The following is a 24,562-nucleotide window of genomic DNA, read 5'->3' on the forward strand; positions in this document are numbered from 1 at the left end:
ATACCTGGTAGGTAGAGATTACCTGAGCCAGACCAACTCTACACAACTGGTAGGTAGAGATTACCTGAGCCAGACCAACTCTTCACAACTGGTAGGTAGAGATTACTTGAGCCAGACTAACTCTACATACCTGGTAGGTAGAGATTACCTGAGCCAGACCAACTCTACACAACTGGTAGGTAGAGATTACCTGAGCCAGACCAACTCTTCACAACTGGTAGGTAGAGATTACCTGAGCCAGACCAACTCTACACAACTGGTAGGTAGAGATTACCTGAGCCAGACCAACTCTACACAACTGGTAGGTAGAGATTACCTGAGCCAGACCAACTCTACACAACTGGTAGGTAGAGATTACCTGAGCCAGAACAACTCTTCACAACTGGTAGGTAGAGATTACCTGAGCCAGACCAACTCTACATACCTGGTAGGTAGAGATTACCTGAGCCAGACCAACTCTACACAACTGGTAGGTAGAGATTACCTGAGCCAGACCAACTCTACATACCTGGTAGGTAGAGATTACCTGAGCCAGACCAACTCTACACAACTGGTAGGTAGAGATTACCTGAGCCAGACCAACTCTACACAACTGGTAGGTAGAGATTACCTGAGCCAGACCAACTCTACACAACTGGTAGGTAGAGATTACCTGAGCCAGACCAACTCTACACAACTGGTAGGTAGAGATTACCTGAGCCAGACCAACTCTACATACCTGGTAGGTAGAGATTACCTGAGCCAGACCAACTCTTCACAACTGGTAGGTAGAGATTACCTGAGCCAGACTAACTCTACTTACCTGGTAGGTAGAGATTACCTGAGCCAGACCAACTCTACACAACTGGTAGGTAGAGATTACCTGAGACAGACCAACTCTACATACTTGGTAGGTAGAGATTACCTGAGCCAGACCAACTCTTCACAACTGGTAGGTAGAGATTACCTGAGCCAGACTAACTCTACATACCTGGTAGGTAGAGATTACCTGAGCCAGACCAACTCTACACAACTGGTAGGTAGAGATTACCTGAGCCAGACCAACTCTACACAACTGGTAGGTAGAGATTACCTGAGACAGACCAACTCTACATACCTGGTAGGTAGAGATTACCTGAGACAGACCAACTCTACATACCTGGTAGGTAGAGATTACCTGAGCCAGACCAACTCTACACAACTGGTAGGTAGAGATTAGCTAAACCAGACCAACTCTACATACCTGGTAGGTAGAGATTACCTGAGCCAGACCAACTCTACACAACTGGTAGGTAGAAATTACCTGAGCCAAACTAACTGAGCCAGACCAACTCTTCACAACTGGTAGGTAGAAATTACCTGAGGCAAACTAACTCTACATACCTGGTAGGTAGAGATTACCTGAGCCAGACCAACTCTACATAGCTGATAGGTAGAGATGACCTGAGCCAGACCAACTCTACACAACTGGTAGGTAGAGATTACCTGAGCCAGACCAACTCTACACAACTGGTAGGTAGAGATTATCTGAGCCAGACCACCTCTACATACCTGGTAGGTAGTGATTACCTGAGCCAGACTAACTCTACATAGCTGGTAGGTATATGTTTTTTCAAGATGATTGCCCGAGAACTATCACCCAACCATCGGGTATCTCACTGCACCTTCAAATTAATATATTTAGATGGCTTTCTTTAAATTATCCTTAATATTCTCTAGATATATTCTAGTGAGGCTTTCAACAAAATTCTAACTAAAAGATAAAGGGTGCATAAAGGGATGGCTTAAGATAAATATACTGAAAACCCTATTGAATGAAAACTCCACATGAAAATCTGTTGGCCAGTAAGTGGGAGGGTTTTCAGTGGTTGAATGACATTTATTCAGAGCGCGCAAGGGAATCACGACCATTACACACCTTCATAAAGTAAGTCTGAATACCAACTACTGAGAAGTGCTTAGGAAAGTGTGTAATTTCCTAAATCGGAATCGGGCCCTCATACCATAATAACTATATTGTTACTTGTCAACAGGGTGAAGAAGTATTTAAATACCACATCATCCTTAATGAACAGCTGTTCCCGGATCATCTGAGGGATGGGATGGTGAAGGACACATTACTTGGGAGGGCCTACCAGATCATGTTCCACCTGGGCAAGAACAATGAGGTACGCTATTCACTATTTGGCAGTTGTTTGTTTGTTTGTTCGATTGATTTATTAGTTCATTGATTTGATTGATTGGTTGCATTTTGAGAAACACTCCCTCTGTGTCCCAATTAAATCTTATTGTTTAATGTTTTTATTGAATCTTTATTTTGACAGGGAATCATGCTGAGACCAAGGTCTCTTTTGCAGATGAGCCCTGTAATTACAAAAATATACAAAGCAATACAATATTAAAAGCAGAGATACACAATTACAAGATAAGAAAACAAATGCGTCCTTCAGTAAAACGGTCGTCAATCAACCATCTGAATTACCCTAGAGGCACGAAAACATCACATTTTGGACCGTTTTGGAGATTATTCCACAAGTAAGGTGCAAAAATACTAAAAGCTGATTTATCTAACTCTGTGAAGACCAAAGGCATTTCTAGAGATAGAGCTGTCTGTTTCCATGGCTTAACCAACTAGACTTGTAATTTAACAATTGTATTCGTATTTACAGATGGCATACAAGTTTGCTATTTAACAACCTGTCTCGGACACACGTTCCGCTAACGGAACCTCACCCCCCAACATTCGCTGAAAAGGCAGCGCGGGAAATTCCAAAATATTTTTTAGAAATATTTAACTTTCACACATTAACAAGTCCAATACACCAAATGAAAGATAAACATCTTGTTGATCTACCCACCGTGTCCGATTTCTTAAATGTTTTACAGCGAAAACACAACATATATTTATGTTAGATCACCACCAAATCCAATAAAACACACAGCCATTTTTCCCAGCCAAAGATAAAGTCACAAAAGCAGAATTAGAGATAAAATGAATCACTAACCTTTGATAATCTTCATCAGATGACACTCATAGGACATTGTTCAGAAATGCCTCCAAAATATCAGGAGTAATTACAGAGAGCCACGTCATATAACAGAAATACTCATCATAAACTTTGACGAAAGATACATGTTTTACATATAATTAAAGATACACTGGCTCTTAATGCAACCGCTGTGTCAGATTTTTTTTTTTTACTTTACGAAAAAAGCATACCATGCAATAATCTGAGAGGGCGCTCAGAGGTACACAACATTTCTCCGCCATGTTGGAATCAACAGAAATACGAAATTACATCATAAATATTCCCTTACCTTTGTTGATCTTTAATCAGAATGCAATGCAAGGAATCCTAGTTCCGCAATAAATCGTTGTTTTGTTCGATAATGTCCATTACTAGTGTCAAATTAGCTACTTTTGCTAGCACGTTTAGCTCACATGTCCAAAAGCTGGCGCTGGTCCAGGCGAACTCGGACGAAAACTTCAAAAAGTTATATTCCAGGTTGAATAAACTGGTCAAACTAAGTAGAGAATCAATCTTCAGGATGTTGTTATCATATATATCCAATAACGTTCCAACCGGAGCATTCATTTTTGTGTACAGAGTAATGGAACGCAAGGCGATAACAAGACTAATGTGCGCAACCAGGAACTGGCATTCTGCCAGACCACATACCATTCCCCTCCCATCCGGTCCCATATCACACTAGAGGCTTCATTCCACGTTCTGCTGACTGTTGACATCTAGTGGAAGGCGTAGGAAGTGCGAACAGATCCATATCTTACTGGGATGTGAATAGGCGATGAGTTGAAAATCAACCAGCCCCAGAATTTCCACTTCCTGTTTGGAAGTTTGCCTCCCCTATGAGTTCTGTTATACTCACAGACATAATTCAAACAGTTTTAGAAACTTCAGAGTGTTTTCTATCCAATAGTAGTAATAATATGCATATATTAGCATCTGAGACAGAGTAGGAGTCAGTTCACTATGGCCACACAATTCATCCAAAGTGAAAATGCTGTCCCCTATCCCTAAAAGGTTAGGCACATGAAAGTTCACATGTTCCAAAAGGCATTTCTGCCCAAAAAATGCATTTTGCTTAAAAAAAGTTCACGTTCAAATGGCGCTCCTGTGAAGTAGCGTAAGTTTCCTGAAATTAGTCACATTTTGAACATATGAAATAGTAGTTTTTATGATGTCAGTAGTTGTGGTTCAGTAGTTTCGGTCAGTAGTTGTGTGGTCAGAAGTAGTGTGGTTGTGTTTGTCTTCAGAAGTTGTGTGGTTGTGGTCAGTAGTTGTGGTCAGTAGTTGTGTGGTTGTGGTCAGTAGTTGTGGTCAGTAGTTGTGTGGTTGTGGTCAGTAGTTGTGGTCAGTAGTTGTGTGGTTGTGGTCAGTAGTTGTGGTCAGTAGTTGTGTGGTTATGGTCAGTAGTTAGATGTGTTGTCAGTAGTTGTGTGGTTGTGGTCAGTAGTTAGATGTGTTGTCAGTAGTTGTGTGGTTGTGGTCAGTAGTTAGATGTGTTGTCAGTAGTTGTGTGGTTGTGGTCAGTAGTTAGATGTGTTGTCAGTAGTTGTGTGGTTATGGTCAGTAGTTAGATGTGTTGTCAGTAGTTGTGTGGTTGTGGTCAGAAGTTGTGTGGTTGTGGTCAGTAGTTAGATGTGTTGTCAGTAGTTGTGTGGTTGTGGTCAGTAGTTAGATGTGTTGTCAGTAGTTGTGTGGTCATGGTCAGTAGTTAGATGTGTTGTCAGTAGTTGTGTGGTTATGGTCAGTAGTTAGATGTGTTGTCAGTAGTTGTGTGGTTGTGGTCAGAAGTTGTGTGGTTGTGGTCAGTAGTTGTGTGGTAGTGGTCAGTAGATGTGTTGTCAGTTGTTGTGTGGTTATGGTCAGTAGTTAGATGTGTTGTCAGTAGTTGTGTGGTTGTGGTCAGAAGTTAGATGTGTTGTCAGTAGTTGTGTGGTTGTGGTCAGTAGTTAGATGTGTTGTTAGTAGTTGTGTGGTTGTGGTCAGTAGTTAGATGTGTTGTCAGTAGTTGTGTGGTCAGAAGTTGTGTGGTTATGGTCAGTAGTTAGATGTGTTGTCAGTAGTTGTGTGGTTGTGGTCAGTAGTTAGATGTGTTGTCAGTAGTTGTGTGGTTGTGGTCAGTAGTTAGATGTGTTGTCAGTAGTTGTGTGGTTGTGGTCAGTAGTTGTGTGGTTATGGTCAGTAGTTAGATGTGTTGTCAGTAGTTGTGTGGTTATGGTCAGTAGTTGTGTGGTTATGGTCAGTAGTTAGATGTGTTGTCAGTAGTTGTGTGGTTGTGGTCAGTAGTTGTGTGGTTATGGTCAGTAGTTAGATGTGTGTCAGTAGTTGTGCAGTCAGAAGTTGTGTGGTTGTGTTTAGTAGTTATGTAGTTGTTGTCAGTAATTGTGGTTAGTAGTTGTGTTTAGCAGTAGTCAGTAGCTGTGGTCAGTGGTGTTGTGGTCATGAATGTTCATTTCTCTACCATAAACTGCCATTTTAGAGAATTTGGCAACAGCAGATGAAACGACGCCAGCCCAGGATCTCCACATCCGCGACCAGCCACCTGGACAGCTGATGAAACTGTGGGTTTGCACTAGTGAAGACATCAATACTATGAAATTACACATATGTAATCGTGTAGTAACCAAAAAAAGTGTTGAATAATCTAAATATATTTTATATTTTTTTATATTTTTTTTAAGGAGCCAGCCTTTGCCTTCATGACAGCTTTGCACACTTTTGGCATTCTCTCAACCAGCTTCATGGGGTAGTCACCTGGAATGCTTTTCCAACATTCTTAAAGGAGTTCCCACATATGCTGAGCACTTGTTTGCTGCTTTTTCTCTGCAGTCCAACTCATCCCAAACCACCTCAATTGGGTTAAGGTCAAGTGATCTATTCTCTGATGCAGCACTCCATCACTCTCCTTCTTGGTCAAATGGCTCTTACAGTCTGGAGGTGTGTTTGGGTCATTGTCATGTTTAAAAAAAAATGATAGTCTCACTAAGCACAAACCAGATGGGATGGCCTATCGCTGCAGAATGCTGTGGCAGCCATGCTGGTTAAGTGTGCCTTGAATTCTAAATAAATCACAGACAGCAAAGCACCCCCACACCATCACACCTCCTCCTCCATGCTTCATGGTGGGAACCACACATGCGGAGATCATCCGTTCACCTACTCTGCGTCTCACAAAGACACAGCGGTTGGAACCAAAAATATGCAATTTGGACTCATCAGACCAAAGGACAGATTTCCACCGGTCTAATGTCCATTGCTCGTGTTTCTTGGCCCAAGCAAGTCTATTCTTATTGGTGTCCTTTAGTAGTGGTTTCTTTGCAGCAAATTGACTTTGAAGGCCTGATTCACACAGTCTCCTCTGAACAGTTGATGTTGAGATGTGTCTGTTACTTGAACTCTGTGAAGCATTTATTTGGGCTGCAATTTCTGAGGTGCAGTTAATTGCCGATTTCTGAGGCTGGTAACTCAAATTAACTTATCCTCTGCAGCAGAGTTAACTCTGGTGGGTCCCATTCCTGTGGCGGTCCTCATGAGAGACAGTTTTAACATTGCTCTTGATGGTTTTCCCAAATACACTTGAATACATTTCTCGAGTTGACTGACCTTCATGTCTTTTAAGGTAATAATGGACTGTTGTTTCTCTTTGCTTATTTGAGCTGTTCTTGTCATAATATGGACTTGGTATTTTACCAAATAGGGCTATCTTCTGTATACCACCCCTACCTCCCAACACAATTGATAGGCTCAAACGCGATAGGGAAAGAAATTCCACAAATCAACTTTTGACAAGGCACACCTGTTAATTGAAATGCATTCCAGGTGACTACCTCATGAAGCTGGTTGAGAGAATTCCAAGAGTGTGCAAAGCTGTCATCAAGGCAAATGGTTGCTACTTAGAAGAATCTCAAATAAAGTGTTTAACACTTTTTTTGGTTACTACATGATTCCATGAGTGTTATTTCATAGTTTTGATGTCTTCACAATTATCCTACAATGTTGTGATACAGATACAGTACCAGTCAAAAGTTTGGACACACCTGCTCATTCCAGGGTTTCTCTTTTTTTATGCTATTTTCAACATATTCTCCTTCACCACTCACTCCCAGTCATGCTGGTCTACCACAATAGTGTGTGATTGCAGCATGAGTGCTTTGTAGATTAACACATATAAAAAGTCCCAACCCACTTTTTGATACAAAACACAATGGTGAGTTCTGTAACCATCACCAGTAATAAACCTAAGGGCACAATGGTGAGTTCTAGAACCATCACCAGTAATAAACTTCAGGGCCCAATGGTGAGTTCTAGAACCATCACCAGTAATAAACCTCAGGGCCCAATGGTGAGTTCTAGAACCATCACCAGTAATAAACCTCAGGGCCCAATGGTGAGTTCTGTAACCATCACCAGTAATAGACCTCAGGGCCCAATGGTGAGTTCTAGAACCATCACCAGTAATCAACCTAAGGGCCCAATGGTGAGTTCTGTAACCATCACCAGTAATAAACCTAAGGGCACAATGGTGAGTTCTAGAACCATCACCAGTAATAAACATCAGGGCCAAATGGTGAGTTCTAGAACCATCACCAGTAATCAACCTAAGGGCCCAATGGTGAGTTCTGTAACCATCACCAGTAATAGACCTCAGGGCCCAATGGTGAGTTCTGTAACCATCACCAGTAATAAACCTCAGGGCCCAATGGTGAGTTCTAGAACCATCACCAGTAATAAACCTTAGGGCCCAATGGTGAGTTCTAGAACCATCACCAGTAATAAACCTAAGGGCCCAATGGTGAGTTCTAGAACCATCACCAGTAATAAACATAAGGGCCCAATGGTGAGTTCTAGAACCATCAACAGTAATAAACCTCAGGGCCCAATGGTGAGTTCTAGAACCATCACAAGTAATAGACCTCAGGGCCCAATGGTGAGTTTGATTTGACCTGTAAACAGAGTCTGTCATAGCTCTAAGGAAGTAGTTTGATTTGGCCTGTTTAACAGAGTCTGTCATAGCTCTAAGGAAGTAGTTTGATTTTGTCTGTTTAACCGACGCAGTGCACTTATTTCAGAATAGCTTCCAATCAGCTAACGAGACAGTTGGTCTAGCCTTGGCCCAGGCTTGATTTCTTATCAAGAGGAGGTCTGAGAGTACAGGAGAGGACCATGGATTAGATCAGTTTTTGACTCTGAGTAAATTGAAAGGGGCATGTTTATCAGCCTGAGAGGTAAAAACAGGGTCTTGTGTGCAGCTAGTAGAAGAAAAAAACACTAGCCAAATATCGTACTTATGGGAAGGTTTAGTCAGGAGAAAGTCAAAACAGATATAGGATTTATGGGAACGGTTAGTCATGATGAAGTCAAAACAGATATAGGATTTATGGGAATGGTTAGTCATTATGAAGTCAAAAAAGATATAGGATTTATGGGAACGGTTAGTCATGATGAAGTCAAAACAGATGTAGGATTTATGGGAACGGTTAGTCATGATGAAGTCAAAACAGATATAGGATTTATGGGAACGGTTAGTCATGATGAAGTCAAAAAAGATATAGGATTTATGGGAACGGTTAGTCAGGATGAAGTCAAAACAGATCTAGGATTTATGGGAACGGTTAGTCATGATGAAGTCAAAAAAGATATAGGATTTATGGGAACGGTTAGTCATGATGAAGTCAAAACAGATATAAGATTTATGGGAACGGTTAGTCATGATGAAGTCAAAAAAGATATAGGATTTATGGGAACGGTTAGTCATGATGAAGTCAAAACAGATATAGGATTTATGGGAACGGTTAGTCATGATGAAGTCAAAACAGATATAGGATTAATGAAAATGGTTAGTCATGATGAAGTCAAAACAGATATAGGATTTATGGGAACGGTTAGTCATGATGAAGTCAAAACAGATATAGGATTTATGGGAACGGTTAGTCATGATGAAGTCAAAACAGATATAGGATTTATGGGAACGGTTAGTCATGATGACGTCAAAACAGATATAGGATTAATGGGAACGATTAGTCATGATGAAGTCAAAAAAGATATAGGATTTATGGGAACGGTTAGTCATGATGAAGTCAAAACAGATATAGGATTTATGGGAACGGTTAGTCATGATGACGTCAAAACAGATATAGGATTTATGGGAACGATTAGTCATGATGAAGTCAAAAAAGATATAGGATTTATGGGAACGGTTAGTCATGATGAAGTCAAAAAAGATATAGGATTTATGGGAACGGTTAGTCAGGATGAAGTCAAAACAGATATAGGATTTATGGGAACGGTTAGTCATGATGAATTCAAAAAAGATATAGGATTTATGGGAACGGTTAGTCAGGATGAAGTCAAAACAGATATAGGATTTATGGGAACGGTTAGTCATGATGAAGTCAAAAAAGATATAGGAGTTATGGGAACGGTTAGTCATGATGAAGTCAAAAAAGATATAAGATTTATGGGAACGGTTAGTCATGATGATGTCAAAAAAGATATAGGATTTATGGGAACGGTTAGTCAGGATGAAGTCAAAACAGATATAGGATTTATGGGAACGGTTAGTCATGATGAAGTCAAAAAAGATATAGGAGTTATGGGAACGGTTAGTCATGATGAAGTCAAAAAAGATATAAGATTTATGGGAACGGTTAGTCATGATGATGTCAAAAAAGATATAGGATTTATGGGAACAGTTAGTCATGATGAAGTCAAAACAGATATAGGATTTATGGGAACGGTTAGTCATGATGAAGTCAAAACAGATATAGGATTTATGGGAACGGTTAGTCATGATGAAGTCAAAACAGATATAGGATTTATGGGAACGGTTAGTCATGATGAAGTCAAAACAGATATAGGATTTATGGGAACGGTTAGTCATGATGAAGTCAAAAAAGATATAGGATTTATGGGAACGGTTAGTCATGATGAAGTCAAAACAGATATAGGATTTATGGGAACGGTTAGTCATGATGAAGTCAAAACAGATATAGGATTTATGGGAACGGTTAGTCATGATGAAGTCAAAACAGATATAGGATTTATGGGAACGGTTAGTCATGATGAAGTCAAAACAGATATAGGATTTATGGGAACGGTTAGTCATGATGAAGTCAAAACAGATATAGGATTTATGGGAACGGTTAGTCATGATGAAGTCAAAACAGATATAGGATTTATGGGAACGGTTAGTCAGGATGAAGTCAAAACAGATATAGGATTTATGGGAACGGTTAGTCATGATGAAGTCAAAACAGATATAGGATTTATGGGAACGGTTAGTCATGATGAAGTCAAAACAGATATAGGATTTATGGGAACGGTTAGTCATGATGAAGTCAAAACAGATATAAGATTTATGGGAACGGTTAGTCATGATGAAGTCAAAAAAGATATAGGATTTATGGGAACGGTTAGTCATGATGAAGTCAAAACAGATATAGGATTTATGGGAACGGTTAGTCATGATGAAGTCAAAACAGATATAGGATTTATGGGAACGGTTAGTCATGATGAAGTCAAAACAGATATAGGATTTATGGGAACGGTTAGTCATGATGAAGTCAAAACAGATATAAGATTTATGGGAACGGTTAGTCATGATGAAGTCAAAACAGATATAGGATTTATGGGAACGGTTAGTCATGATGAAGTCAAAACAGATATAGGATTTATGGGAACGGTTAGTCAGGATGAAGTCAAAACAGATATAGGATTTATGGGAACGGTAAGTCATGGTATGGTCAATCAATCAGGAGCTTGCTAGGTTTTTACATTCATCCAAGTGGGCGAAGAACAGTGTGAAGGACACTGAAGGACAGTTTGAAGGACACTGTGAAGGACAGTGTGAAGGACAGTGTGAAGTACACTGTGAAGAACACTGTGAAGGACACTGTGAAGAACAGTTTGAAGGACACTGTGAAGAACAGTTTGAAGGACACTGTGAAGAACAGTTTGAAGGACACTGTGAAGGACAGTGTGAAGGACAGTGTGAAGTACACTGTGAAGGACAGTGTGAAGGACAGTGTGAAGTACACTGTGAAGGACACTGTGAAGAACACTGTGAAGGACACTGTCGCCACCGCCATCCAGCGGATGTACCGGAGTACTAACTTAAAAATGGACCAATGCTAGAACTATATACAGTGTAGGGGTTCGTGCAGATGCAGGAACGCTCACATGCAGGAACATCCCCGAATTTCGGGATGCAATCACACCCTTCTCGTCTTCCAATTAAAAATGATACGTTCAGTGTAATGTGTGTTTTTTTTACAGGATCAGCCATAATAGTACCGCACCACAGGAGCAAATTAGGATGAAGTGCCTTACTCAAGGCCGGCTCGGGTATTTGAACCAGCGACCTTTTGGTTACTAACCGCTAGGTTGGCCGAATGCTCTAAACGCGAGGCTGGCCTAATGCTCTAACCTCTAGGCTGGCACAATGCTCTAACCACTAGGCTGGCCCAATGATCTAACCGCTAGGCTGGCCCAATGCTCTAACCGCTAGGTTGTCCGAATACTCTAACCACGAGGCTGGCCCAATGCTCTACCGCTAGGCTGGCCCAATGCTCTAACCGCCAGGCTGGCCCAATGCTCTAACCACCAGGCTGGCCCAACGCTCTAACCGCTAGGCTGGCCCAATGCTCTAACCACCAGGCTGGCCCAACGCTATAACTTCTAGGCTGGCCCAACGCTCTAACCGCTAGGCTGGCCCAATGCTCTAACAGATAGGCTGGCCCAATGCTCTAACCGCTAGGCTGTTCCAATGCTCTAACCGCTAGGCTGGCCCAATGCTCTAACCGCTAGGCTGGCCCAATGCTCTAACCGCTAGGCTGGCCCAATGCTCTAACCGCTAGGCTGGCCCAATGCTCTAACCGCTAGGCTGGCCAAATGCTCTAACCGCTAGGCTGGCCCAATGCTCTAACCGCTAGGCTACCTGCCACCCCACACGTCCTACTTCTCTACTAACTCCTCATTCACTTATTTAGCTAACTAGCTACAATGCTCTTGGATAAACCAAAGATATTACTGGTCATTTTTAAATGTGGTTACATGTTAGCTAGCTAACTAGCTAGCTTCCTAGCTTACTGCTCGCTGACGTTAACCTAGCTTGCCTAGTCAATAGCCTGCTTTAATAACAGAAGACCAAATAACTACCTACTTCAATTTCAATATTGAAATGAGTTGGTTGGTTAGGTTCTCCACTGAAAAGAGCTTACTGCAGAGCTTACATTTTTATTGTCGGCCATCGTCAGCTCCAGAAACCTGACGAATTGCGTTTCAGTAAAATGTTACAAACAATGTTCATTGGCTAGAATTTTCACCTGTAATAAAATAATAGTAAAAAATTGCAGTTTGTGAGAGCAAGATTTTTTGGTGTGAAATGAGAAATCCATTTTGGTCATGCTGTGTATTTGTGAAAGCGCAGTAACTTCTGAGCCTTGACATGTAGTATCTCTGCAAAATAAAATAATCTCTGCTCTCCAATTAATATTTTGCGTGCGGCTATGGTGTTCAGGTCATTTGGTCACACTTGCAAATCAACTTTAATTTGCACCCCTCCTCTGCACGCTCGACTACGGTCAGCTCTCTCAACTGGCCTGTGTGTTTGTGGGACCCATCCTCTGCGCTCTCGACTCAGTGTTTGCTTGCTCGATTATGTTTAATTTTACACGACAGCACCATCTCGCAAATGTTCGACATTAGAGATCAATTTGACGCAATATTGATTCATTGAAAAGGGGCAGTTGTTCTCCCCCGGGACTCCTTCCACTAAAGGTTATGGGGAACTACTTTGACCAGAGCTCCAGGTTGTCCGAAATCCTGTTTGGAGGATTCCCGTAATCAGGCGGGAATCAGCGGGTAGATCTGTAATTTTTCTGGAACAGTTTAGAATTTTGGGAAAGTTCCAGGGATTTTTGCAGCCCTTATTTGGGTTGTTATCTATACGTGTTTCAGAGCCCTTATTTGGGTTGTTATCTGAATGTGTCTCAGATCCCTTATTTGGGTTGTTATCTATATGTGTTTCAGAGCCCTTATTTGGGTTGTTATCTATACGTGTTTCAGAGACCTTATTTGGGTTGTTATCTGAATGTGTCTCAGATCCCTTATTTGGGTTGTTATCTATATGTGTTTCAGAGCCCTTATTTGGGTTGTTATCTATACGTGTTTCAGAGCTCTTATTTGGGTTGTTATCTATACGTGTTTCAGAGCCCTTATTTGGGTTGTTATCTATATGTGTTTCAGAGTCCTTATTTGGGTTGTTATCTATATGTGTTTCAGAGCCCTTATTTGGGTTGTTATCTATACGTGTTTCAGAGCCCTTATTTGGGTTGTTATCTGAACGTGTTTCAGAACCCTTATTTGGGTTGTTATCTATACGTGTTTCAGAGCCCTTATTTGGGTTGTTATCTGAATGTGTTTCAGAGCCCTTATTTGGGTTGTTATCTATACGTGTTTCAGAACCCTTATTTGGGTTTTTATCTATACGTGTTTCAGAGCCCTTATTTAGGTTGTTATCTATACGTGTTTCAGAGCCCTTATTTGGGTTGTTATCTATATGTGTTTCAGAGCCCTTATTTGGGTTGTTATCTATACGTGTTACAGAGCCCTTATTTGGGTTGTTATCTATATGCGTTTCAGAGCCCTTATTTGGGTTGTTATCTATACCTGTTTCAGAGCCCTTATTTGGGTTGTTATCTGAATGTGTTTCAGAGCCCTTACTTGGGTTGTTATCTATACGTGTTTCAGAGCCCTTATTTGGGTTGTTATCTATACGTGTTTCAGAGCCCTTATTTGGGTTGTTATCTATACGTGTTTCAGAGCCCTTATTTGGGTTGTTATCTATACGTGTTTCAGAGCCCTTATTTGTGTTGTTATCTGAACGTGTTTCAGAGCCCTTATTTGGGTTGTTATCTATACGTTGTTCAGAGCCCTTATTTGGGTTGTTATCTGAACGTGTTTCAGAGCCCTTATTTGGGTTGTTATTTATACGTGATTCAGAGCCCTTATTTGGGTTGTTATCTATACGTGTTTCAGAGCCCTTATTTGGGTTGTTATCTATACGTGATTCAGAGCCCTTATTTGGGTTGTTATCTGAATGTGTTTCAGAGCCCTTATTTGGGTTGTTATCTATACGTGTTTCAGAGCCCTTATTTGGGTTGCTATCTATACGTGTTTCAGAGCCCTTATTTGGGTTGTTATCTATATGTGTTTCAGAGCCCTTATTTGGGTTGTTATCTATACGTGTTTCAGAGCCCTTATTTGGGTTGTTATCTGAACGTGTTTCAGAGCCCTTATTTGGCTTGTTATCTATACGTTGTTCAGAGCCCTTATTTGGGTTGTTATCTGAACGTGTTTAAGAGCCCTTATTTGGGTTGTTATCTATACGTGATTCAGAGCCCTTATTTGGGTTGTTATCTATACGTGTTTCAGAGCCCTTATTTGGGTTGTTATCTATACTTGATTCAGATCCCTTATTTGGGTTGTTATCTGAATGTGTTTCAGAGCCCTTATTTGGGTTGTTATCTATACGTGTTTCAGAGCCCTTATTTGGGTTGCTATCTATACGTGTTTCAGAGCCCTTATTTGGGTTGTTGTCTATACGTGATTCAGAGCCCTTCTTTGGGTTGTTATCTATACATGATTCAGAGCCCTTATATGGGTTGTTATCTATACGTGTTTCAGAGCCCTTATTTGGGTTGTTATCTATACGTGATTCAGAGCCCTTATTTGGGTTGTTATCTATACGTGTTTCAGAGCCCTTATTTGGGTTGTTATCTATACGTGATTCAGAGCCCTTATTTGGGTTGTTATCTATACGTGTTTCAGAGCCCTTATTTGGGTTGTTATCTGAACGTGTTTCAGAGCCCTTATTTGGGTTGTTATCTGAACGTGTTTCAGAGCCTTTATTTGGGTTGTTATCTATACGTGTTTCAGAGCCTTTATTTGGGTTGTTATCTGAACGTGTTTCAGAGCCCTTATTTGGGTTGTTATCTGAACGTGTTTCAGAGCCCTTATTTGGGTTGTTATCTATACGTGTTTCAGAGCCCTTATTTGGGTTGTTATCTGAATGAGTTTCAGAGCCCTTATTTGGGTTGTTATCTGAACGTGTTTCAGAGCCCTTTTTTAGGTTGTTATCTATACTTGTTTCAGAGCCTTTTTTTGGGTTGTTATCTATACGTGTTTCAGAGCCCTTATTTGGGTTGTTATCTGAATGTGTTTCAGAGCCCTTATTTGGGTTGTTATCTGAATGTGTTTCAGAGCCCTTATTTGGGTTGTTATCTGAACTTGTTTCATAGCCCTTATTTGGGTTGTTATCTGAACGTCTTTCAGAGCCCTTATTTGGGTTGTTATCTATATGTGTTTCAGAGTCCTTATTTGGGTTGTTATCTATATGTGTTTCAGACTTTGGCCAATGATGTTCTGCTGGATGGGAGCCACAGTGAGACGAGACACGGGGTGATCCTGGCCGTTCCCCAAGTCTTACAGGTCCATAAGAACCGATGCATTAAAGACGTGATCCTACGAGTCAGAGTAAGTGTGTGTGCGTGTGTATTTGTCAGAGTACTGATGGACAGAGACAGGAGGGGTGGTGAACTCAGCTGTACTGATGGACAGAGACAGGAGGGGTGGTGAACTAGTAACTCAGCTGTACTGATGGACAGAGACAGGAGGGGTGGTGAACTAGTAACTCAGCTGTACTGATGGACGGAGACAGGAGGGGTGGTGAACTAGTAAATCAGCTGTACTGATGGACAGAGACAGGAGGGGTGGTGAACTCAGCTGTACTGATGGACGGAGACAGGAGGGGTGGGGAACTAGTAACTCAGCTGTACTGATGGACGGAGACAGGAGGGGTGGTGAACTAGTAACTCAGCTGTACTGATGGACAGAGACAGGAGGGGTGGTGAACTAGTAACTCAGCTGTACTGATGGACAGAGACAGGAGCGGTGGTGAACTAGTAACTCAGCTGTACTGATGGACAGAGACAGGAGGGGTGGTGAACTAGTAACTCAGCTGTACTGATGGACGGAGACAGGAGGGGTGGTGAACTAGTAACTCAGCTGTACTGATGGACAGAGACAGGAGCGGTGGTGAACTAGTAACTCAGCTGTACTGATGGACAGAGACAGGAGGGGTGGTGAACTAGTAACTCAGCTGTACTGATGGACAGAGACAGGAGCGGTGGTGAACTAGTAACTCAGCTGTACTGATGGACAGAGACAGGAGGGGTGGTGAACTAGTAACTCAGCTGTACTGATGGACGGAGACAGGAGGGGTGGTGAACTAGTAACTCAGCTGTACTGATGGACAGAGACAGGAGCGGTGGTGAACTAGTAACTCAGCTGTACTGATGGACAGAGACAGGAGCGGTGGTGAACTAGTAACTCAGCTGTACTGATGGACAGAGACAGGAGGGGTGGTGAACTAGTAACTCAGCTGTACTGATGGACAGAGCCAGGAGGGGTGGTGAACTAGTAACTCAGCTGTACTGATGGACGGAGACAGGAGGGGTGGTGAACTAGTAACTCAGCTGTACTGATGGACAGAGACAGGAGCGGTGGTGAACTAGTAACTCAGCTGTACTGATGGACAGAGACAGGAGCGGTGGTGAACTAGTAACTCAGCTGTACTGATGGACAGAGACAGGAGGGGTGGTGAACTAGTAACTCAGCTGTACTGATGGACAGAGACAGGAGGGGTGGTGAACTAGTAACTCAGCTGTACTGATGGACGGAGACAGGAGGGGTGGTGAACTAGTAACTCAGCTGTACTGATGGACAGAGACAGGAGCGGTGGTGAACTAGTAACTCAGCTGTACTGATGGACAGAGACAGGAGGGGTGGTGAACTAGTAACTCAGCTGTACTGATGGACAGAGACAGGAGCGGTGGTGAACTAGTAACTCAGCTGTACTGATGGACAGAGACAGGAGGGGTGGTGAACTAGTAACTCAGCTGTACTGATGGACAGAGACAGGAGGGGTGGTGAACTAGTAACTCAGCTGTACTGATGGACAGAGACAGGAGGGGTGGTGAACTAGTAACTCAGCTGTACTGATGGACAGAGACAGGAGCGGTGGTGAACTAGTAACTCAGCTGTACTGATGGACAGAGACAGGAGGGGTGGTGAACTAGTAACTCAGCTGTACTGATGGACGGAGACAGGAGGGGTGGTGAACTAGTAACTCAGCTGTACTGATGGACAGAGACAGGAGCGGTGGTGAACTAGTAACTCAGCTGTACTGATGGACAGAGACAGGAGGGGTGGTGAACTAGTAACTCAGCTGTACTGATGGACAGAGACAGGAGGGGTGGTGAACTAGTAACTCAGCTGTACTGATGGACAGAGACAGGAGGGGTGGTGAACTAGTAACTCAGCTGTACTGATGGACAGAGACAGGAGGGGTGGTGAACTAGTAACTCAGCTGTACTGATGGACAGAGACAGGAGGGGTGGTGAACTAGTAACTCAGCTGTACTGATGGACAGAGACAGGAGGGGTGGTGAACTAGTAACTCAGCTGTACTGATGGACAGAGACAGGAGCGGTGGTGAACTAGTAACTCAGCTGTACTGATGGACAGAGACAGGAGGGGTGGTGAACTAGTAACTCAGCTGTACTGATGGACAGAGACAGGAGGGGTGGTGAACTAGTAACTCAGCTGTACTGATGGACAGAGACAGGAGGGGTGGTGAACTAGTAACTCAGCTGTACTGATGGACAGAGACAGGAGGGGTGGTGAACTAGTAACTCAGCTGTACTGATGGACAGAGACAGGAGGGGTGGTGAACTAGTAACTCAGCTGTACTGATGGACAGAGACAGGAGGGGTGGTGAACTAGTAACTCAGCTGTACTGATGGACAGAGACAGGAGGGGTGGTGAACTAGTAACTCAGCTGTACTGATGGACAGAGACAGGAGGGGTGGTGAACTAGTAACTCAGCTGTACTGATGGACAGAGACAGGAGGGGTGGTGAACTAGTAACTCAGCTGTACTGATGGACAGAGACAGGAGGGGTGGTGAACTAGTAACTCAGCTGTACTGATGGACAGAGACAGGAGGGGTGGTGAACTAGTAACTCAGCTGTACTGATGGACAGAGACAGGAGGGGTGGTGAACTAGTAACTCAGCTGTACTGATGGACAGAGACAGGAGGGGTGGTGAACTAGTAACTCAGCTGTACTGATGGACAGAGACAGGAGGGGTGGTGAACTAGTAACTCAGCTGTACTGATGGACAGAGACAGGAGGGGTGGTGAACTAGTAACTCAGCTGTACTGATGGACAGAGACAGGAGGGGTGGTGAACTAGTAACTCAGCTGTACTGATGGACAGAGACAGGAGGGGTGGTGAACTAGTAACTCAGCTGTACTGATGGACAGAGACAGGAGGGGTGGTGAACTAGTAACTCAGCTGTACTGATGGACAGAGACAGGAGGGGTGGTGAACTAGTAACTCAGCTGTACTGATGGACAGAGACAGGAGGGGTGGTGAACTAGTAACTCAGCTGTACTGATGGACAGAGACAGGAGGGGTGGTGAACTAGTAACTCAGCTGTACTGATGGACAGAGACAGGAGGGGTGGTGAACTAGTAACTCAGCTGTACTGATGGACAGAGACAGGAGGGGTGGTGAACTAGTAACTCAGCTGTACTGATGGACAGAGACAGGAGGGGTGGTGAACTAGTAACTCAGCTGTACTGATGGACAGAGACAGGAGGGGTGGTGAACTAGTAACTCAGCTGTACTGATGGACAGAGACAGGAGGGGTGGTGAACTAGTAACTCAGCTGTACTGATGGACAGAGACAGGAGCGGTGGTGAACTAGTAACTCAGCTGTACTGATGGACAGAGACAGGAGGGGTGGTGAACTAGTAACTCAGCTGTACTGATGGACAGAGACAGGAGGGGTGGTGAACTAGTAACTCAGCTGTACTGATGGACAGAGACAGGAGGGGTGGTGAACTAGTAACTCAGCTGTACTGATGGACAGAGACAGGAGAGGTGGTGAACTAGTAACTCAGCTGTACTGATGGACAGAGACAGGAGGGGTGGTGAACTAGTAACTCAGCTGTACTGATGGACAGAGACAGGAGGGGTGGTGAACTAGTAACTCAGCTGTACTGATGGACAGAGACAGGAGGGGTGGTGAACTAGTAACTCAGCTGTACTGATGGACAGAGACAGGAGGGGTGGTGAACTAGTAACTCAGCTGTACTGATGGACAGAGACAGGAGGGGTGGTGAACTAGTAACTCAGCTGTACTGATGGACAGAGACAGGAGGGGTGGTGAACTAGTAACTCAGCTGTACTGATGGACGGAGACAGGAGGGGTGGTGAACTAGTAACTCAGCTGTACTGATGGACAGAGACAGGAGGGGTGGTGAACTAGTAACTCAGCTGTACTGATGGACAGAGACAGGAGGGGTGGTGAACTAGTAACTCAGCTGTACTGATGGACGGAGACAGGAGGGGTGGTGAACTAGTAACTCAGCTGTACTGATGGACGGAGACAGGAGGGGTGGTGAACTAGTAACTCAGCTGTACTGATGGACAGAGACAGGAGGGGTGGTGAACTAGTAACTCAGCTGTACTGATGGACAGAGACAGGAGGGGTGGTGAACTAGTAACTCAGCTGTACTGATGGACGGAGACAGGAGGGGTGGTGAACTAGTAACTCAGCTGTACTGATGGACGGAGACAGGAGGGGTGGTGAACTAGTAACTCAGCTGTACTGATGGACAGAGACAGGAGGGGTGGTGAACTAGTAACTCAGCTGTACTGATGGACGGAGACAGGAGGGGTGGTGAACTAGTAACTCAGCTGTACTGATGGACGGAGACAGGAGGGGTGGTGAACTAGTAACTCAGCTGTACTGATGTAGGTGAACTATTTCATATAGAAATGTATCAGTGATCTTACAGAGGAATGTTCTCTCTTTACGTGTGTGCCTGGGTGGGTGGGTGTGCGTGGGTGGGTGGGTGTGCCTGGGGGGGTGGGTGTGCCTGGGGGGGGTGGGTGTGCGTGGGTGGGTGTGTCTGGGGGGGTGGGTGTGCCTGGGGGGGGTGGGTGTGCCTGGGTGGGTGGGTGTGCCTGGGGGGGTGGGTGTGTCTTGGTGAGTGGGTGGGTGTGTCTGGGTGAGTGGGTGGGTGTGCCTGGGGGGGTGGGTGTGCCTGGGGGGGGTGGGTGTGCCTGGGTGGGGTGGGTGTGCCTGGGGGGGGGTGGGTGTGCCTGGGGGGTGGGTGTGCCTGGGGGGGGGTGGGTGTGCCTGGGGGGGGTGGGTGTGTCTGGGGGGGTGGGTGTGCCTGGGGGGAGGGGGGGTGTGCGTGGGTGGGTGTGTCTGGGGGGGTGGGTGTGCCTGGGGGGGGTGGGTGTGCCTGGGGGGGTGGGTGTGTCTGGGGGGGTGGGTGTGTCTTGGTGAGTGGGTGGGTGTGTCTGGGTGAGTGGGTGGGTGTGCCTGGGCGGGTGGGTGAGCCTGGGTAGCTGTGTGTGTTTCTGTCTAATTGTTCTTTCTCCAAGGGGAGGTGCACAGCCTGTGATGAGAAACCCAGATGTTACTTCAACTACAAGCCAGTAAGACTCTACACATTAAAAACATCAACGCCAAACATTTTCTGTCTCTCTTTTTATCTTATTCATTTATTTCTATTCACTGCTCCTGCTATTATATATTTAGACCTTATGAAGATCGTTAGAATCATTTGACCTAGTTTAATTATGAATGCATTGTAACCACCGGTCTTAAACATTATTCCAAATGTGCATTTCCCCCATATTCTCTAGTGTGGAAATACTTTGTGTTTCTGTAAATGATGTTGCCCTGCATTGTAGACCATTAGGGAATACCCTCAGAACATGAGGTCTAACTGCAAGTTCAGGAAGAGGGTGGGATCTAGGAGGAAGTCCGTGGCTGGCTGCATTATTGACTGTTTGAAGACGACACAGGTGAGATATTATAAAGGGGGATTCTCCTGGGTTGTATTATACAGGAGGATTCTCCTGGGTTATATTATCCAGGAGGATTCTCCTTGGTTATATTATACAGGAGGATTCTCCTGGGTTATATTATACAGGAGGATTCTCCTGGGTTATATTATACAGGAGAATTCTCCTGGGTTATATTATACAGGAGAATTCTCCTGGGTTATATTATACAGGAGGATTCTCCTGGGTTGTATTATACAGGAGGATTCTCCTGGGTTATATTAGACAGGAGGGTTCTCCTGGGTTATATTAGACAGGAGGATTCTCCTGGGTTGTATTATACAGGAGGATTCTCCTGGGTTGTATTATACAGGAGGATTCTCCTGGGTTATATTATACAGGAGAATTCTCCTGGGTTATATTATACAGGAGGATTCTCCTGGGTTATATTATACAGGAGGATTATCCTGGGTTGTATTATACAGGAAGATTATCCTGGGTTGTATTATACAGGAGGATTCTCCTGGGTTATATTATACAGGAGGATTCTCCTCGGTTGTATTATACAGGAGGATTCTCCTGGGTTATATTATACAGGAGGATTCTCCTGGGTGGTATTATACAGGAGGATTCTCCTGGGTTGTATTATACAGGAGGATTCTCCTGGGTTACATAACTCAGGAGGATTCTCCTCGGTTATATTATACAGGAGGATTCTCCTGGGTTACATAATTCAGGAGAATTCTCCTGGGTTATATTATACAGGAGGATTATTGGTTGATTAATTTTATTGCCCTCGAGAGGAAATTGTTTTCCACAACTCACAAACGTAATATACACAACAAACAACACAGCCAATAGAGATAATAAAACCAGTTTATCATGTATGAATGAATAAAGTCCCATAGGGCTCTGGTCTAAAGTAGTGCACTATATAGGGAATAGGGTGCCATAGGGCTCTGGTCTGAAGTAGTGCACTATATAGGGAATAGGCTGCCACTTGGGGACGCCCCCTCTGACAAGCTCTGTCTCCTGTGTTGCAGGACCACTCGTGCTGCCCGGGATACTTTGGTCACTACTGTTTTAAATGCCCTGGGGAGCGGGACAACTGGTGCTCAGGGAACGGAAGGTACGGTCCACAGAACTAGAATGAGTAGAACAGCCTATCCCCGCTCATGTCAAGAGGCTGAATGGCTGACTGACTGACTGGCCATAATAGGTGGACTATCTGATGGCCATTTTGAATGTGCCCATGAGTTTCCCAGTCATGTTGCCATGGTCAGAGGTTTATTCTGTTCATTGTGTTTCTATGAGCAGGTGTAAGGATGGGAACCTTGGGACTGGGGAGTGTCTTTGTAAGGAGGGTTTCCATGGGACAGCTTGTGAGACCTGCGAACCGGGACGCTACGGCAAGGACTGCAACTCAGGTATATTATATATACACGGTATACAGGCCTGATCCTAGCTGACTGGCTGAATGGCTGACTGACTGGCTGACTGGCTGACTGTCTGGCTGAATGGCTGACTGACTGGCTGACTGACCTACTGACTGATTGGCTGACTGGCTGAATGGCTGACTGGCTGAATGGCTGACTGACTGGCTGACTGGCTGACTTGCTGACTAACTGACTGGCTGACTGACTGACTGACTGGCTGACTGGCTGACTGACTGACTGACTGGCTGACTTGCTGACTGACTGACTGGCTGGCTGAATGGCTGACTGGCTGACTCGCTGGCTGGCTGACTGACTAGCTGGCTGACTGACAGACTAGCTGGCTGACTGGCTGACTGGATGACTGAATGGCTGACTGACTGACTTGACCTACTGACTGAATGGCTGACTGAATGGCTGACTGGCTGACTTGCTGACTTGCTGACTGACTGGCTGGCCGACTGGCCGGCTGGCCGATTCGCTGGCTGGCTGACTAATTGGCTGGCTGACTGGCCAGGCCGACTCGCTGGCTGGCCGACTGGCCGGCTGGCCGACTCGCTGGCTGGCTGACTAACCGGCTGGCTGACTGACTGTCTGACTCTGACTGACTGATTTAATGTTTTAGATAATACAAAACACACACACAACCACAATATATTCACCTGACTTTAGAGGATGGAATCGTATTTGTGTTTAGGTTCTTTACTTTGACTGGTCAGAGTGCAGCTGTACTAACTATACTAACTATGTTACAACAACTTGTGTTTGACTGGTCAGAGTGCAGCTGTACTAACTATACTAACTATGTTACAACAACTTGTGTTTGACTGGTCAGAGTGCAGCTGTACTAACTATACTAACTATGTTACAACAACTTGTGTTTGATTGGTCAGAGTGCAGCTGTACTAACTATACTAACTATGTTACAACAACTTGTGTTTGACTGGTCAGAGTGCAGCTGTACTAACTATACTAACTATGTTACAACAACTTGTGTTTGATTGGTCAGAATGCAGCTGTGCTCATGGGAAGTGTCTGGATGGAGTGACAGGAAACGGGAGGTGTGTCTGCTACAAAGGCTGGAGAGGAGTCAACTGCTCCAAGGGTATGTACTGTAGTCCCCAATGATACCCTATTCCCTATGTAGTGCACTACTTTATATCAGAGCCCTATAGAACCCTATTCCCTATATAGTGCACTACTTTAGACCAGAGCCCTATGGAACCCTATTCCCTATATAGTGCACTACTTTAGACCAGAGCCCTATGGAACCATATTCCCTATATAGTGCACTACTTTATACCAGAGCCCTACGGAACCCTATTCCCTATATAGTGCACTACTTTTGACCAGGGCCCATAGGGTGGGAGAGGAGTCAACTTCTCCAAGGGTATGTACAGTACTGTCGGACCAACTCCCAAATGTTACCCTCTTCCCTATGGACTCTGGTCAAAAGTATTGCCCTGTATAGGAAATATGCTACCATAGGCCTCCGGTATAAAGTAGTGCACTACATAGGGAATAGGGTTCCATAGGGCTCTGGTCTAAAGTAGTGCACTATATAGGGAATAGGGTTCCGTTTGGAGTAAGAAACATTCTGCTCTCTCTCTCTCTCAAATTCAAATTCAAATTCAAATTCAAGCTGCTTTATTGGCATGAAAAACATTGTGTCAATATTGCCAAAGCAACAATGTATACAACATACATTGTAACAAAATTATAAATGATAGCAAATAATAATATAAAATGGTAGTAAATAATAATACAAAATTGAATACAAAAATAATAACAATAAAATGGTAACAGTCTACAGTAAACATTAATAATTATAGTAATAACAATAATAGTAATAATAAGTAAGTTACTGTTTACTATGCAGATGTTATTATTCAGTGTCCCTCAGGCTATGGCAGGAAAATACATATTTGGCTGCAAGAGGAGCCATTGCTCCTTCGCCCATGAGTATTCTTAGTTTTTCCTCTGGGTTCAATTTGTAAAAATTTGGAATATATGTAGTCATTTCTGTGAATAATGAATCTCTTTGTGAGGAATATTTATCACAGTAAAGGAGAAAGTGCATCTCTGTCTCTACCTCCCCTGTCATGCAGTGACCACATACACGCTCCTCTTTGGGTAGCCATGTCTTTTTATGTCTGCCGGTTTCTATTGCCAATCGGTGGTCACTCAGCCTGTACTTG

General features: G+C 43.9%; 1 protein-coding gene across 4 annotated transcripts in view; it reads left to right on the forward strand.

Annotated features, from left to right (window-relative positions):
- stab1 (stabilin 1) overlaps window positions 1-24,562 on the forward strand; it is a 148,257-nt gene that overhangs the window by 60,686 nt on the left and 63,009 nt on the right. For all 4 annotated transcript variants that reach the window (XR_005037113.1, XM_036950976.1, XM_036950975.1 and 1 more), the window contains exons 33-39: window positions 2,013-2,147; window positions 15,411-15,539; window positions 20,527-20,580; window positions 20,839-20,952; window positions 21,975-22,060; window positions 22,249-22,358; window positions 23,374-23,469. Coding sequence is in view for 3 of the 4 variants with exons in the window: in XM_036950976.1 (XP_036806871.1) it covers window positions 2,013-2,147; window positions 15,411-15,539; window positions 20,527-20,580; window positions 20,839-20,952; window positions 21,975-22,060; window positions 22,249-22,358; window positions 23,374-23,469 (724 nt within the window). In the remaining variant the exon portion in view is untranslated. The remainder of the gene's footprint in view (window positions 1-2,012; window positions 2,148-15,410; window positions 15,540-20,526; window positions 20,581-20,838; window positions 20,953-21,974; window positions 22,061-22,248; window positions 22,359-23,373; window positions 23,470-24,562) is intronic.

This window comes from Oncorhynchus mykiss, chromosome 17, assembly GCF_013265735.2.
Source record: "Oncorhynchus mykiss isolate Arlee chromosome 17, USDA_OmykA_1.1, whole genome shotgun sequence".
NCBI classification, from domain to species: domain Eukaryota; kingdom Metazoa; phylum Chordata; class Actinopteri; order Salmoniformes; family Salmonidae; genus Oncorhynchus; species Oncorhynchus mykiss.